Raw genomic sequence first — 14,313 nt, forward strand, 5'->3', positions numbered from 1 at the left:
CGTGTGGTGTGGTGTGGTGTCTCTGAAACCACAACCTGCCAGTCTCCAACCAAAGGCCCGGAACCCTTCCACCACTCGACACTTCTGCCACCCTCCCGGCGCATTGAGGCTCTCAACCCGATTTTGAGTCCCGTCCCCTCAATTACCGAAGCGTGGCCATGATGGTTCACTGCAGTGTAGAGTGGCTTCTGAATTAAACGTGATATGGATGAGCCGAAACACCAGGCTGTGGAGTCCAGCGCGAAGCCAGTCGCTACTTCTCCCAAGCGGCCCTCCGATACTCTGAAGCCGCCGCCAGCTGCACCGACGACGGCAGCCACGACCACGACGACGGCTACTTCTAGATCGCCCCTTAAGGAGTTGAACCCACCAGAGGAGGATGGCACCTCGGACGCTGAGACCATCGTCTTGCACAAATCACCTGCCAAGTCCCGCAAGGTAATCACGATCAAGCATGAAGAAAACAGCGAAGGCGAAATCGGTGACACCCCCGTGTCCCCGAAGAAGGTGGTGAAAGACGGCAAAGATGGCAAGGACAACAAAGTTCGCGACCGCGTGCGAAGCGACGATGTGGGTGAAGAGAAGCCCCCACTCAAGAAAAAACGACCACTTGATAAGGACGGCCAACACCGAACCAAGGATGCCGCATCCAGTGGCCTCAGCTCGGTGCCCGCTTCTCCTCCACTTCACCCAGACCGACAACACAACATTCAACGGCGGCGGCGATCTTCGGCCTCGGAGTCTGAACATGCAAGGCCACGATCTCCAAGGCTCGTCAAGGATAAGGCCAAGTCCGTTGACAGACAGCTGAAGCGTAAGGCCCCCAAAGCGGAGTCTGACGATGAGGACGGTTTGCACAAGGCTCGACGACCGCGTATTTCAGAGCAGGGCTCCAAGCCTTCGTCGGGACGTGGCTTGCACGACAAGCATACTTCGCGTGCTAGGTCTAACTCGCCTCAGTCGCGCCTTCATCGCCGGAGTGCATCGACTCAACTTCCCGCGCAGTCTTCCAACGGAGTCTTGAAAAAACGCCGACCCGCTCCTCTCATGTCCACCGACTATCAGTCGGACGACTCTTCTGCCAGTGGGAGCCCGCATCCCAGGTCCTCGCGACTCAAGAGTATTGCCACGCCCTTGACGGGCGATTCGACTGCATCACCCGCCAAGATGCATGGCGTCCATAAGAAGCACCTGGATGCTCACGGCCAGACCCTCTTCGCCAAAGCTTGTGCCAAAGGCGAGTACGATGTAGCGAAGATGCGTTTGCAGGAACGGCCAGAGGATCTCAACTTTAGCGATCATGCCGGAAACACCCCTCTTCAGGTCGCCTGTCTGAATGGACATGAGGATGTTGTTAAGCTCTTAATCGAGGCTGGGTGCAACCTCGACTGCCGCAACGATGACAAGGACACGCCACTCCTCGATGCTGTCGAAAACGGTCATCTTGCAGTGGTGAAATTGCTTGTTGCAGCTGGTGTCAACCCGCGGAGGCCAAATGCTGAAGGACAAGAGCCCTTGGAGAAAATCCCTGATGACGTTGACAATGCCGATGAGATCCGGGCAGCTTTGATGGACGCAAGGACCAAGATGGGTGAGCTGAGGCGAACTTCGGAGGACCATCAACTTCACGACCAAGATACCTCGTCTCATGGAGCCGATAGCCCGCGCCGGTCACCTGCAGCGTCTGTGAGTGGTGCTGCAGCTGCAGCTTCTCGCCGCGGCGGCACTGTGCGCTCTACCAAGACCAGCAACCACTTGTTATACATGAGTCTTGACGAGAAGACATTGCGCCAAGCAGCAGCTCGTGGCGATTCTGAAACTGTTACACGCATTTTACAGGTCAAGGAAAGCTGCGACGATGCCGAAGCCCTAGTGGCGGCCGCACGTGGCGGTCACAACTTTGTTATAGAGTTACTGCTTGCCCTGGGTGGCGCAAACCCAGATCCTGCGCCAGTTAAAACTCTTCCGAGCGAGCACAGCACTCCGATGCTTGCTGCTATCGGGGGCGAGAACACCAAGGTTATACAGCTTCTCCTGAACCAGTCATTGTTCGATCCAACACGCCGTTATAAGGGAGAAACGTATTATGAGATTGCCAGACGTCGCGAAGGGCCTATGTGGAAGGAAGAAGAACACATGTTGAAGGACGCCTACGACGATTATAGGAAGTCTCACAGGATCTCGAAAGCCAAATCACCATCCCATCAAAAACAGGATCACGAGGCCAAGCGTGCTGCGCGCCCTGAGTCCATTCAAGACAACAACGCCCGTCCTCAGAAGCGCCGCCCATCGAGTCCTCCTAGGGAGCCAGATAGCAAGAAGAAGCTACCATCCGCCAAGCCTACGAGTAGTCCGAAAGAGAAACGGCGACAATCCATCAGCAACATGGATGAAACCTCGCCGAAGCGTGGGCCAGGTCGTCCTAAAAAGGACGACAAGGTCCCTGCTATAGCAATTTCAGACCGAGAAGCGTCGCCAGCTGTGCCTCCCAAAACCTCAGTCGCGAAACCGAAGCGTACTGAATCCGAAGTTGCAGGGTCGTCTGAAGGCGAGACGGCCAAACCTCGACGGAAGCTGATATCGGGCAGGGACCTGAAGGGGCGCCAGCAGGATAAACAACGCCGCTCAAGTGTTGTATCCAACATATCAGCTCGAGATGCATCTGATCGGGGTGATGGAAAACATGATGACAACGCGGAGAAGCCGCGAGCTGGTCGCCTTTCTGAGAAATACCACGATAGGACCAAGGCACTGAAGCGTGACGACTCCAAGGACAGGCTGTCGGTTGGTGACGGTTCTTCTAAGAGACACCGGTCCAGCGTGACGCCTCCCAGGCAAGGAACTGCAGAAAAGGACGAGGGAGATGGCCCAGCAAAGAGGAGAAGGCTGGATGTTGAGGGCAAAGAGAAGCGACCTCGCCAGGGCTCATCCCCAGATGACCGTCAGCGTAAGCGTGATTTGTCTCGAGACTCGATTAAGCGCCAGAAGTCCCAGTCTCACGATGAGCGCAAGGATCTGCCAAAGCCCAAGAAGATCATTCGCGAACGCAAGGAGATGGACTATCCCAGCTCCGAGGAGAAAGCCAGCATAACCGTATTTTCAGAAGATATGGATATCGAGATGCGAGATACGCCTCCTGCTAGCATCAGTGTGAACCGAGAGGTTCCAGCCGAACGCGAAAAGACGGAATCGAAGAAACGCCAAGCAGAGCAAAATGGCGCTGCTGAAGAGACCCGGAAAAAGGACGAAGCCAAAAAGCGCGAAGAGGCCAAACAGCGTGCAGAAGCTAAGCAACGCGAGGAAACCAAGCAGCGTGAAGAGGCTGAAAAACGCAAGCGAGAGGTGGAGGAGAAGGAAAAACGTAGGCGAGAAGCCGAAGAGAAGGAGAAGGAGAAACGACAACAAGAGGAAGCCGAGCGGAAACGTCGTGAAGAAGAGGAGAAGCGGTCGCGTGAAGAGGCGGAGCGTAAGGAGGAAGAGCGCCGACGGAAGGAGGCAGAGGAGAAGCTCCGATTAGAAGCAGAACAAAAGAAACGAGAGGAAGAGGAACGACTGCAACGTGAAGAGGAAGAGCGGAAACGCAAAGAAGAAGAGGAGCGGCAAAGACTCGAGGAGGAACGACTCCGTCTCGAGAAGGAGGCGGCCGAGGAAGCTAGGAAGCTGCGCGAGGAGGAAGAGCGCAAGGAACGAGAACGTAAGCGCGCGGCCCGCGAGGCAGAGCAGCTGCGTATCTTTCAAGAGCAGGAAAAAATCCGCCTGGCCAAGTTACCGCCGCTTCTACGGTGGTTAGACGGATGTCCGAACCCAAAACGCAAGGAATATGCCGAGCTTTTCACAAGTGCCCAAGGTGTGCGGTACGACACGATCAAGCCGGATGCGACTGGAAAGCCTGATGGGCGCGAGCAATGGCTTCTGAACACGCAAGTTGCGCTTCTACTCGGGGAGAAGGATCTCAATCTTTCACGATGTAAGTTGGCCCTCGGCATGATGTCCCGAGGCGATACTAACAGTTTCCAGACACAGCATGGGAGCGAATACCAGTTTCTCCGGTCGCCAAGAGGGTCATCTGGCGGGTAGAACAGGACAGATACGCCCTGACCGAAGGCAAGCTGTATCATCTTGGGGAACAACTTCCCGACTACTACGGCGGCGACCCGAGCAAAGTTCCCTACCAAAAGCTCGAGCAACTTCGGGGCGAAGCCTCCAAGCTCTTCTTCGAGACAGACATGTTTTTCGTGAAGGTAAGCTAGCATCTTGCGCAACGGTTTGGGCTACTGCTAACATAACTTTCAGGAATCCGATTTCCTGTTCATCTTGCCCAACTTCCCACATCTTCGCAACGTCAGACTCTCGATATGCTACCGAGAACTGCCGGAACACGAGTCCCAGTTGAATTTGTGGTCAGCACCAGCGAAATGGAAGCAAGATCCCGATGCCAACAGCCGGGAAGGCTTTGCCCCTCGGCAAAAGTACTACATCAATGGCCAGTTTGTGGCCGAAGACAAACCTGGCCATTACAAGCCCAGCAACTCTCCATTCCCGGAACCCCGAGTTCCGAGGCGTGGGGGTCTGGTTGCAGTCGGACCGGATGAGCCAGACTACCCGCGTTTATGTGTTGAACAGGGTCTTGGCCACCTTCTCACCGAACAGCAGAAGTTGTCGGTCACGAACGGTGCGCATTTGACGCCGCGGAGCATGACATCAAATGACACAGCTGAAATCAACGGAGCCATGTCGCCCTCGGCCGTTTCACCCACCGCGCAGCTTAATGGGGTACACGACCGAGCGCCGCCAGAGAAGCCTCTTGTCAATGGTATCAACGGTATCAATGGCATTCCAACTACAACGGATGGTGGACACTGATGATGTGATATTTCGAACCGCAATTCCAACCCTTTTTCAACCCTTCACCTGTATCAACCACTGCCAACCTTCTCTGTACGATATTTGGCCAACAGGGGGCCCTCGTGCGAGTTTTAAGCGAGTCATACCCAATATTCTTGTGGCGTAAGGTACTTTTTTGTTATGTTTATGGAATGGATCAACGACCTGAAAACAGCGGGGTTTTACGCACTATAAACCAGTGAATCATGGGAGGAGTTTATATGGCTTGGGCAACTTTGTTACTGTCGGTCTTAGTTGGATCAGGGGACGTCAAGTCAGCGCTTCTTTCGAGCCCGGCTCTTCTACCACTAGAGTGCCGCGGCCTAGATGTGGAACGATGGTTCCGCATGTGGTGGTGGATGAAGGACAACAGATATACTCAATACAATATATATCAAAGCAAGCCCTGTATACGGATGCCAGCAAACGTCCGTGTTGTGGTTCCGCCGCCTGTAGTTCTCTTGTTCTCGCCTCTGATCAAAGACGGCCTCTGCTTTGCGGCCAAAGTTCTCGACCGGAAGCGTACAAAACCAGCGCTGTCACTGCTGCATAGCGCTTTGTCATTCCTTGAAAGCTTAGGCAGGCTAGAGGGGCAATATTTTATGTATGAATTAACCGACAGCAAGTTCGCAGGGAGGATCTAGAACTGCAATCCCGCCATCTGCGCGCCCCACGCCCTGAGTGATGCCTTTGTCTTCCGGCAAGTAACGGTCCCTTATGATATGATTTCTTTGTCATGGAACGGCCATGATAAGCTATTTGCAGGGTCCTGTGCCCGCCGAGTCGCACCGATGGTACCAACCATGCAGGTACTCGCTCACCTAGCATCCTGTTGAATCATTGTACGAACCAAACAAACCGTTCTATTCTAGTTGCAGCCATGAAGAACAAGTTGCCCGATTACTGGTGGATTACGACGAGTTCCATCTTGGAAAACCCTACGCCACTTCCTGCCCCGGTTCAGACCGGCGTCGCCGCCAACTGCGAAAGATGGAGTACGTTGTCTGCACCTCCCTCCTCCCCTATTCTTCTCTTCCTATCTCCCACATGGGCTGACCTGAGAACCCGCGCTTACCTCTGTGTGCAGTAATGGCAAGCGAGGGCGATACCTGCGAGGATATCATATTCCGCTCGAATAGGGGCACCGACGTGTTATACGGGAACAACCCGGTCCTGGGCCCCAAGGGGAAGTTCTGCAACACCCAGCTCTTGGCCGGCTATTGGTACTGCGTCGGCCTGCCCACACCGGGGACAGCCAAGACGAGCGCGCCGCTCACCGTCGCCCCGACGCTGCCCACGCCTGCTCCCGCCGTAGGGGCAGTCCAAAAGGGGCCTGCAAGTGTATCGGCCACCCCCGCCACCACCCCTGCTCCAACTACTAGAGGGGCGAATGCGCCGATAGCGTCATCGGCAGCTTCCTCTTCGTCGTCGTCGCTCCCGCCTACTTCCACTGCAGCTAAATCGGCAACAACGACGACTTCGCCGGCTGTAACGTCAGCTGCCGTCACGTCGTACGCGTCCGCCGCTTCTGTATCAGCAACGACTCGTGCCGCCATCACTACCTCTGCGTCGCTCCCGCCGCTGCAATCATCATCACCAGCACCGTCATCGCTGACTCCGTCCACTACGGCGAGACCGGCGGCGGCATCATCGTCATCAACACCCACTACCTCAGTAGCAGGGGCAGGAGCGGGAACCACAGTAACCGCCCCCGGCGGCGCGACCTACCTCGGCTGCGCCAGCGAAGTCCCCAACGGCCGAGCCCTCAACGAGCGCGCGACCGCGGGCGCCGACATGACCATCGAGAAGTGCCTGGCCTTCTGCGCCGAGGCCCGGCTGCCGCTCGCGGGCCTCGAGTACGGCAGCGAGTGCTTCTGCGGCACGACGCTCGCGCCGCCGTCGGCGCTGGTGGGAAACGCCGACTGCCGCATGCCGTGCTCGGGGAACGCGGGGCAGAAGTGCGGCGGGCCAAGCCTGCTGAGCGTGTTCCGAAACGGCTCGATCGTCGCGGCGGCGGCTCCTCCCCGACCGAGGTGACGGCGCTGCAGAAGGTGGGCGGCAGCGGGTTCGAGTACCAGGGGTGCTTCGAGGAGGGCAAGACGGGCCGGGTGCTGCCGGACGCCATGATGGGCAACGAGACGCTGACGGTGGAGGGCTGCATGGGCTTCTGCGCGGGCCGGGGCTTCGGCGTGGCCGGCGTCGAGTACGGGCGCGAGTGCTGGTGCGGCAAGGCGCTGCCGCCAGGCGCGGTTAGGCTCGACGAGGGCCGGTGCGACATGCGCTGCAAGGGCGAGGGGTCCCAGCTGTGCGGTGGTTCGGGAGCCATCGGGATCTACGAGAAGAAAGGGAATGGTGGTGGCGGGAAGGCGAAAAGAGAAGACACGGGCCAAGAACAAGAACAGGAAGAAGAGGCAGTTGCAATCGAAGGGAGAGAGGAAAGGGACAGTAGTATTGATGGAGAAAACGAAAATACAAAATATGCCCCAGAGGAGGAGCGGCCACCGACGGTCGTGAAGACCATAAGGCTGATCAGAAGGGGGCGCTGGGGCGGAAGACAACATGCATGATTTGTCTGTTTCACCTAAATTTCAAATCGAATCGATTATCTCTTCCTTTTCCCTTTCTTTTGTAGACTCCTTTCATCTACGACTTTCTCACCCATGGACCCAATATCAATTTCCTGTGAATCTCGCTATCTGGTCGATTTGCGTATAATATATTTGAATTCCACTACACTGGGTGCTCAGAATGGGGTTTGCCAAGATTTTCTTTCATCGCTGGGCAAGAGACGAAGCAATCGCAGGTATCAAGGTATTGGGATGCATCGACCTCGAGCGAACATATCATGACTTGGTGGGGGACTCTAGATGTACTCGGAAACAGTATCCTCTATACATACGCCGAAAATCTGAAATATGTGAGATACGATTGGCGGCATTGTCATGTCAACGGTCCGGTAGCCTTGACAGGCCATGATTGGGCAGATCTCCATGTCTATACCATATACCTTGGCATCGTCCAATGTTTGTGACATACCTACCAAGCTACCCCCGGTTTGCAGACTCTCCATGGCGTGCGTCGTTAGTCTGGGGGACTGAATGTGCCACTCGGTCTAGACCCTGCATCATGTAGCTGTGAAATCGAAAACAACCGAGTTCGTTGTGATTGGGCATCCTCGGTTCCTTCTACGTTCATTGGCTGTCTGGACTCCAAAGCCCCAGGAAATAAACACACCGGCTGCGGGAACTGCGACGTCCTCATATGATTCTCTTCAGCATCTGCGTCATATATACTTCATGCATAGCCATTTCCCTCTGGAAACAGGTCATCCATGACCGACCTGATATGCGAAGCCAGCTGATAAAGCTCGCCTGAGAGGGATTAAGAGGGCAATATATTCCCACTCGCATACTCTTGCCCGGGCGGCAGAAGAGCTACTGCGTAGCCTGTTGTAGCGTCTTGGGTCCCCGGCTACTACTACTGCAGATCATATTATCTGGGTAGTGGGCAATTGTTGTAGGGATACCGGAGATAAGCATATCTTGATCATGATGGGTCGAACAACCAATGAGGCCCCTAGCGGCCGTTAAAGGAGCTTCCCTGTGAGTGCTGGACCAATCGGTCTAGGTCACGATAGGCCAGGATGCGTGTCTGGCAGGAATTCGAGCTGCAATAACTCGCAGCATGTAAGTGGTCATGTGACTCGACGTAGCTTTTGGACGGGCAAATAAGCCTCAAGATGATGCTCGCGTTGAAGTGATGCATGTAATAAGGCAGGCAAGGGAGGGAGGGGAAGCAAGCTCTGATACCCACCTGCGGACGTGACTAAAGATCATGAAGTTATGCCACAAGGGCGGCAAGCTGGCAGGTATATGCGCCTTTGCCTGCAGTTAAGCATTGCTGTTTCCATGGTAGCTTTCGTGGCTGACGGCTCAGGCAGGTCCTGCCAGGGCTTTCCGTCATTCTCGTTGGACGGTATCGAGGCTGCTGTGCCTCGTGCAGGAGTTGTCGTTGAAAGATAAGTAGGGCGGTCCAGATCTTATCGACCAAGATATGACAACGGACGTGGGACCCTTGACCCGGTTCGTTGGCGGCTCGGCAGTCGAGTGATAGATAGGAAACATGCTGGGAGGGACTGACTATTTTTGGCTCCTGAGACACTTTGTACGTACTCCTCCTACGTTTGCAACCTGAGCGTTTGCCCTTCGTTGGTGACTGATTCAGCCGGGCGCGCTGGCAGCTCTTTAAATGAACAGTCCATGTCACCTGAAATGCGGGCGCCTACCACGCAAACAGCTCTGGCAATGCTTCGGCGCCTGACGTCGAGTCCTATGGACAGAAGGAACTCGAAAATTGTTGGGGGTGCGAAACTGCTGCTGTCTGCAGTCGGCTACGTGCCCCGGATGAGGGGCTGACTGTATGTAGGTGCCGCACTGCACTGCATGATGCTACTGCTACCATGGAGCGGACAAAAGGTTCGCCCTTCTTACACAAGAAACACACATGCCTGACATGTTCCGAGGGAGTCGGTTATGTAGTCATCCATCATGCGCAAACGGATTGGAATCCCCGCCCCCTGGCCCGCTGTCAAAGTTTCCGAGGCAGAGCGGTAGCCGTCGCAGTCGCAGTCGCGGTAATAGTAGCAGCAGATAGAAAACAGGTATGCAGTTCCTATCGCGCGGGCAAGTCAAAGCTACGAGCAAGCACCAAGTGGAGCACCAGCGGTCGACATCAAACAGATCCAAGTGTCGAGACTCGAGGAGGCACGTATAGCTTTCGCTCTGCTTGACATGCACTCGAAAAAAAGACGAGGCGATGGTGGGCAAATCCCGAACAGCTAGCCAGCTACCTGCATATTTGCCTAATTCGGTCTACTTTCGGCAGACGCAAATGACAGCCAGCTTGCAAGGTCCGCCTTCTGCTGAAATATGATTGCGAGAACACGAACCACGCCCGAGCATCGGTGCATACTTACCGATATTTGGTTTGGTAATTCCGGTCAAATCAGTCGGGCATCAAGAATTGTAAACCCGATGAAAGACCCTGGCCCTTGAGTTTCATTGCAATTTCGCCTGGCTCCCTGGAAACCTTCTTTCCGTAGTCGTGGAAGAAAAGAAGAAGAATAAAAAAAAAAGGATAAAAAAGAACGGCAACCTCCTATCCCAGCTGTGGAGGCTCGGAAGAGATGGGATGAAGTGGGAACAAAGAGCGTTGGAGGGCTTTTGCATTGCAGTGGCGCGTCGCGCTGTTCGTTAGGCTAGACCACTGAACGGACAACTCTGAGTGAGCGGCTGGAAAGAGCGCTCGCTTGCATAGAGAGAGGGGGAGAGGAGCACCAACAAGGGGCCTGCATACTCGGCCTTCTATCCGTCGACTTGGTGTTTGCGCATATGATTTGTAACAAAAAGGGAAGAAAAAGAAGGAGGGACCAACCTGCTCATCTCGATATCTAGCAGCTAGGTGGGTGTAGGTATGGTAGATTAGAGATGCAGACGGGACGGAACCAAGCCTGACGATCGACAGACAGGGTTGGGACCGGCGCACTAATTGAGGTGTTTTCCAATAGAGATATGGCCTCGAGTTACACTTTCAGTATATGTAGAGGAGGAGGAGGAGGAGGTAGGTGCTAGTTTAGGTGTAATGAAGGCATTCATATCCGGCCGTTTTCTGGAAAGAAGGACTGGATGGTTGTTTCGCTCGGTTGGTTGGCCACTTCGCCAAGGAGGAAGAGGAGAAGGTGGTGCTGGTGGTGCAAGCAGGTCCAGGTCCAGGCAGGTCAAGTGGGAGGTGGTGTTGGTGGTGGTGGTGGTGGTGGTGATTGTGTAAGTGGAGTGTTGGGCTAAAATAGTCCTTTCGAGCCATTTGCACTGCCTCTGTCTGCCCAATGAGGAGGATGAAACCTGTAAACTGGAAGTTTGCCCCCTGGTTTTCACTGCACGCCGCGTGCGCCCTGGCTAGGTAGCCTCTCGGTTTACGCTCTTTTAGGGGGAGGGGCGAGGCGTCGGCAGAGAGCGAGAGAAGAGAATGTGAGAAAGGAGACAGACGCGAAGAAAACCGATCGAGGCAGTCGCGGGCCTACATCTACATGTATGTAGGAAGAGCACAGAGCCGAGCCGAGCAAGTATACCTCGCTCACTGCGACTGTCGCATACTGTACAGGCAAGCAGGAAAGGCAGCTCAGGCTCCGGCTCCAATATAACATGGGAGATTTCATGTGTGGGATTGAATAGAAAAGTAGCAGGTACTGCACAATACTCGATCCATGTACATAGAGAGACACTCTATCTCCAGTAATCAAACAGCATTGCTCAAGAATTCGAATAGGTAGTTCGTTCACATGTTGATGCGAATGAGAGAGAGACAGAGACAGCTCGAGGTTGTACCAAGAGTCTCTCTCTCTCCCTGTCTGCCTAGACCACCACCCAACGGGCCCCCGGTCCCCCGTCTCCCCCCAAAAGTCCACTCAGCAAAGCAAAGGCCCGAACAATTTTCTGACGTTTGGATCAAATCCTGACTTTGACCTGAGCCCGAAAGTCTGGTCCTCCTGAATCCTCTTTTTCTCCTTCTCTCCAAAAAGCGAAAAGTTGGACCCCGCGACAAATCCTCACAACAGGCGAGCATTCTTCCGACTTTGGCGACCGACGACCAAGGCTGTCCTCTGTATCTCTGCTGCGACTGCAAGGAAGACTTGACAAAAGAAGCCATCCTTCTTGACGCGGTGAGCTTCTTGCCTTTGTGCGCAAACGACGACCCTCCTCGATTGTTTTGCAAAAAGAGAGAGAGACGCTCTTGCCTTGTCGGCGACGCGGCATCCTCTGGGGACCAAATTCCCACCGACCGCCCTTGGCTAGAAGAAGAAGACGGCCAAATAGCCCATTGTTTTTCCAACAACCCGTTGGCAGGCGATACACGAACCGGACTTTCCACTCACACACACATTCGCACTCCTGACGACCGCTTTCTGGAATTTCATTCCATCAAGACAGCAACAGTCATTTTTTTATTTCGTTTTTTCGCCAACGCGCCCACCCCCAACAAAATCTTGCACTTCATCTCTACGACATTCATCACCCACCAGCACCCAGGCGAATCAGGTGTCTGTCCACACGCAGCACCTTTTACCTCCCCTCTCTCCGGCTCTACAAGACAACATCCCTTGTCTTGTGACCGACTTGACGACGGCGACTAGCGATTTTCCATCGCTATCTACGGTTTAGCTGTTTTACCCCACGTCTGATCGATTTGACGACTCTTTCTTCGACGATTGCCCATCGCTAGAATTGGCAGAGAAAAAGGCACCTAGCGCCAAAAAAACCGAGGCGACGAAACTGACTGTCGACATCGCGCAACGCTTTTTTTTCGACTCTCTTTGTCCTCATCACTTCAGGCTGAAGTTGTGAAATCGGCTTTTCCACGCAAGTACAACCATTTCCAACAGCGGGCACTCATTGCGAGGTCTGCCACAGGCTGTGATCACTTCATCCCGTGAGTTGCAATCCAAGCCCAACACATGCTGGTACCAAGGTTGCACTTTTTCGCCCATTGCAGTAGCCGCCTTCGTAATCCACCTCCCAGCGTCATCCCCTCTTCCCCACCACGCTACTTCCTCTTCCAGTTTTGTATCGACATGATCGATCATAGAGGATCAGATGCACCACTCACCCTCACTTTTTTTCATGTTCCTGAATGTTACTCGATTGAATGCGAAACTAATATATCAGCCCCCAACTTAGTCCAGAGAAGTGCATCGTCCTTAATTCGGGCTCTGTAGTGACCTCTCCCGACACCGACCCCCTTCTTTTTCTCTGCTGCCCCGACTCCATATCAACGAAAAGGCGATCAAGGCCAAATCACTGGCAGGCGAAGGAATTACGATGGCGGACCAACACGATGTCGACCTGGACTCCATCATCGACCGCCTTCTGGAGGTTCGCGGAAGCCGTCCTGGCAAGCAAGTGCAACTCCTCGAGACCGAGATCCGCTTTCTGTGCACAAAGGCAAGGGAGATCTTCATTAGCCAGCCTATCTTGTTAGAGCTTGAGGCTCCCATTAAGGTATGTCGTGAGGTGAAACGAGGCCGGGTGGCAGATTGGTTACTCACCATGTTCTAGATTTGCGGCGATATCCACGGCCAATACTACGACCTGCTACGCCTGTTCGAGTATGGTGGTTTCCCCCGGAAGCTAACTACCTCTTCCTTGGCGACTACGTAGACCGTGGCAAGCAGTCTCTGGAGACCATCTGCCTGCTACTGGCGTACAAGATCAAGTACCCGGAAAACTTCTTCATTCTCCGTGGTAACCACGAGTGTGCCTCTATCAACCGTATCTATGGCTTCTATGATGAGTGCAAACGCCGCTACAACATCAAGTTATGGAAGACTTTCACCGACTGCTTCAACTGCCTGCCTATCGCCGCTATCATCGATGAGAAGATCTTCACAATGCACGGAGGCCTGAGTCCTGATCTCAACTCCATGGAACAGATCCGCCGCGTCATGCGTCCCACAGATGTGAGCTGCTCTTGTTTTCTAATTTCGCACACGCATACTAGTTTTCTGAACTGTACTAATGCGCAATTCTAGATCCCCGACTGCGGTCTTCTGTGTGATCTGCTGTGGTCTGACCCTGACAAGGACATCACTGGCTGGAGTGAAAACGACCGAGGTGTGTCGTTCACCTTTGGTCCCGACGTCGTTTCCCGCTTCCTGCAGAAGCACGATATGGATCTGATCTGTCGAGCTCACCAAGTCGTTGAGGATGGTTACGAATTCTTTTCCAAGCGCCAACTGGTCACTTTGTTCAGCGCCCCCAACTACTGCGGAGAATTCGACAATGCCGGTGCCATGATGAGTGTCGACGAGAGCTTGCTGTGTTCCTTCCAGGTTTGTTGACCCCTGAGTATATCTGATTATGAAACTTCCAACTAATCTAAATTTGCACTACAGATTCTCAAGCCAGCAGAGAAGAAACAAAAGTACGTGGGCGGCCTCGGAGGTAGCGCTTTCGCAACTCCCCGCATCAACTCCAAGCCCTGAATGTGAAAAAAGAATTTATACGAACTTCCTCCTCTATCTAGGTTCGGCCGTCGATGATCGATCACCACCGCAATGCTTCCCACAAGCCACCCTTAACCACACCGAATCGATAAAGAAGGGGCCGCTTCCCGGTACCTGGCCTATTCCGGCCCCGAATAACTCCGAATCCGAGTCGTTTCTTCCATACAATCTGTCCGAGTATAATGTCACGAGTCACACCTCTTACGACGACAACGAGGAGTCTTCCCTCCCCACGGCCTCCACGACGCCAAGGACGTCGCCTCTGATGAATGGGTTGAACGGTCGAATTGATGATGAATGTTGCTACTACGCGAAAACAAATAAAACCAGGCTTTTCGTATTATGGAAACGTCAAGAGCGTCTCAAGTGTT

The 14,313-nt window shown here is 54.1% G+C and overlaps 3 protein-coding genes across 3 annotated transcripts; all 3 read left to right on the forward strand.

Annotated features, from left to right (window-relative positions):
* Positions 1-204: 204 nt before the first annotated feature.
* PG998_000408 (uncharacterized protein) lies at positions 205-4,863 on the forward strand (the record flags this gene model as incomplete). The annotated part of the gene is made up of 3 exons (XM_066867226.1): positions 205-3,967; positions 4,018-4,241; positions 4,294-4,863. The coding sequence occupies 3 exons, from the start codon at positions 205-207 to the stop codon at positions 4,861-4,863; spliced, it is 4,557 nt and encodes a 1,518-aa protein (XP_066735641.1).
* Positions 4,864-5,764: 901 nt separating this feature from the next.
* Positions 5,765-7,451, forward strand: PG998_000409 (uncharacterized protein; the record flags this gene model as incomplete). The annotated part of the gene is made up of 3 exons (XM_066867227.1): positions 5,765-5,879; positions 5,972-6,888; positions 6,918-7,451. 3 exons carry the CDS (start codon positions 5,765-5,767, stop codon positions 7,449-7,451), a joined length of 1,566 nt encoding a protein of 521 aa, XP_066735642.1.
* Positions 7,452-12,758: 5,307 nt separating this feature from the next.
* Positions 12,759-13,921, forward strand: PG998_000410 (calcineurin-like phosphoesterase; the record flags this gene model as incomplete). The annotated part of the gene is made up of 4 exons (XM_066867228.1): positions 12,759-12,945; positions 12,996-13,396; positions 13,469-13,768; positions 13,832-13,921. The coding sequence occupies 4 exons, from the start codon at positions 12,759-12,761 to the stop codon at positions 13,919-13,921; spliced, it is 978 nt and encodes a 325-aa protein (XP_066735643.1).
* Positions 13,922-14,313: the final 392 nt, after the last annotated feature.

The sequence above is a fragment of the Apiospora kogelbergensis genome, assembly GCF_038363985.1.
Source record: "Apiospora kogelbergensis strain CBS 113332 chromosome Unknown utg000001l_segment0_segment0, whole genome shotgun sequence".
Classification (NCBI taxonomy): domain Eukaryota; kingdom Fungi; phylum Ascomycota; class Sordariomycetes; order Amphisphaeriales; family Apiosporaceae; genus Apiospora; species Apiospora kogelbergensis.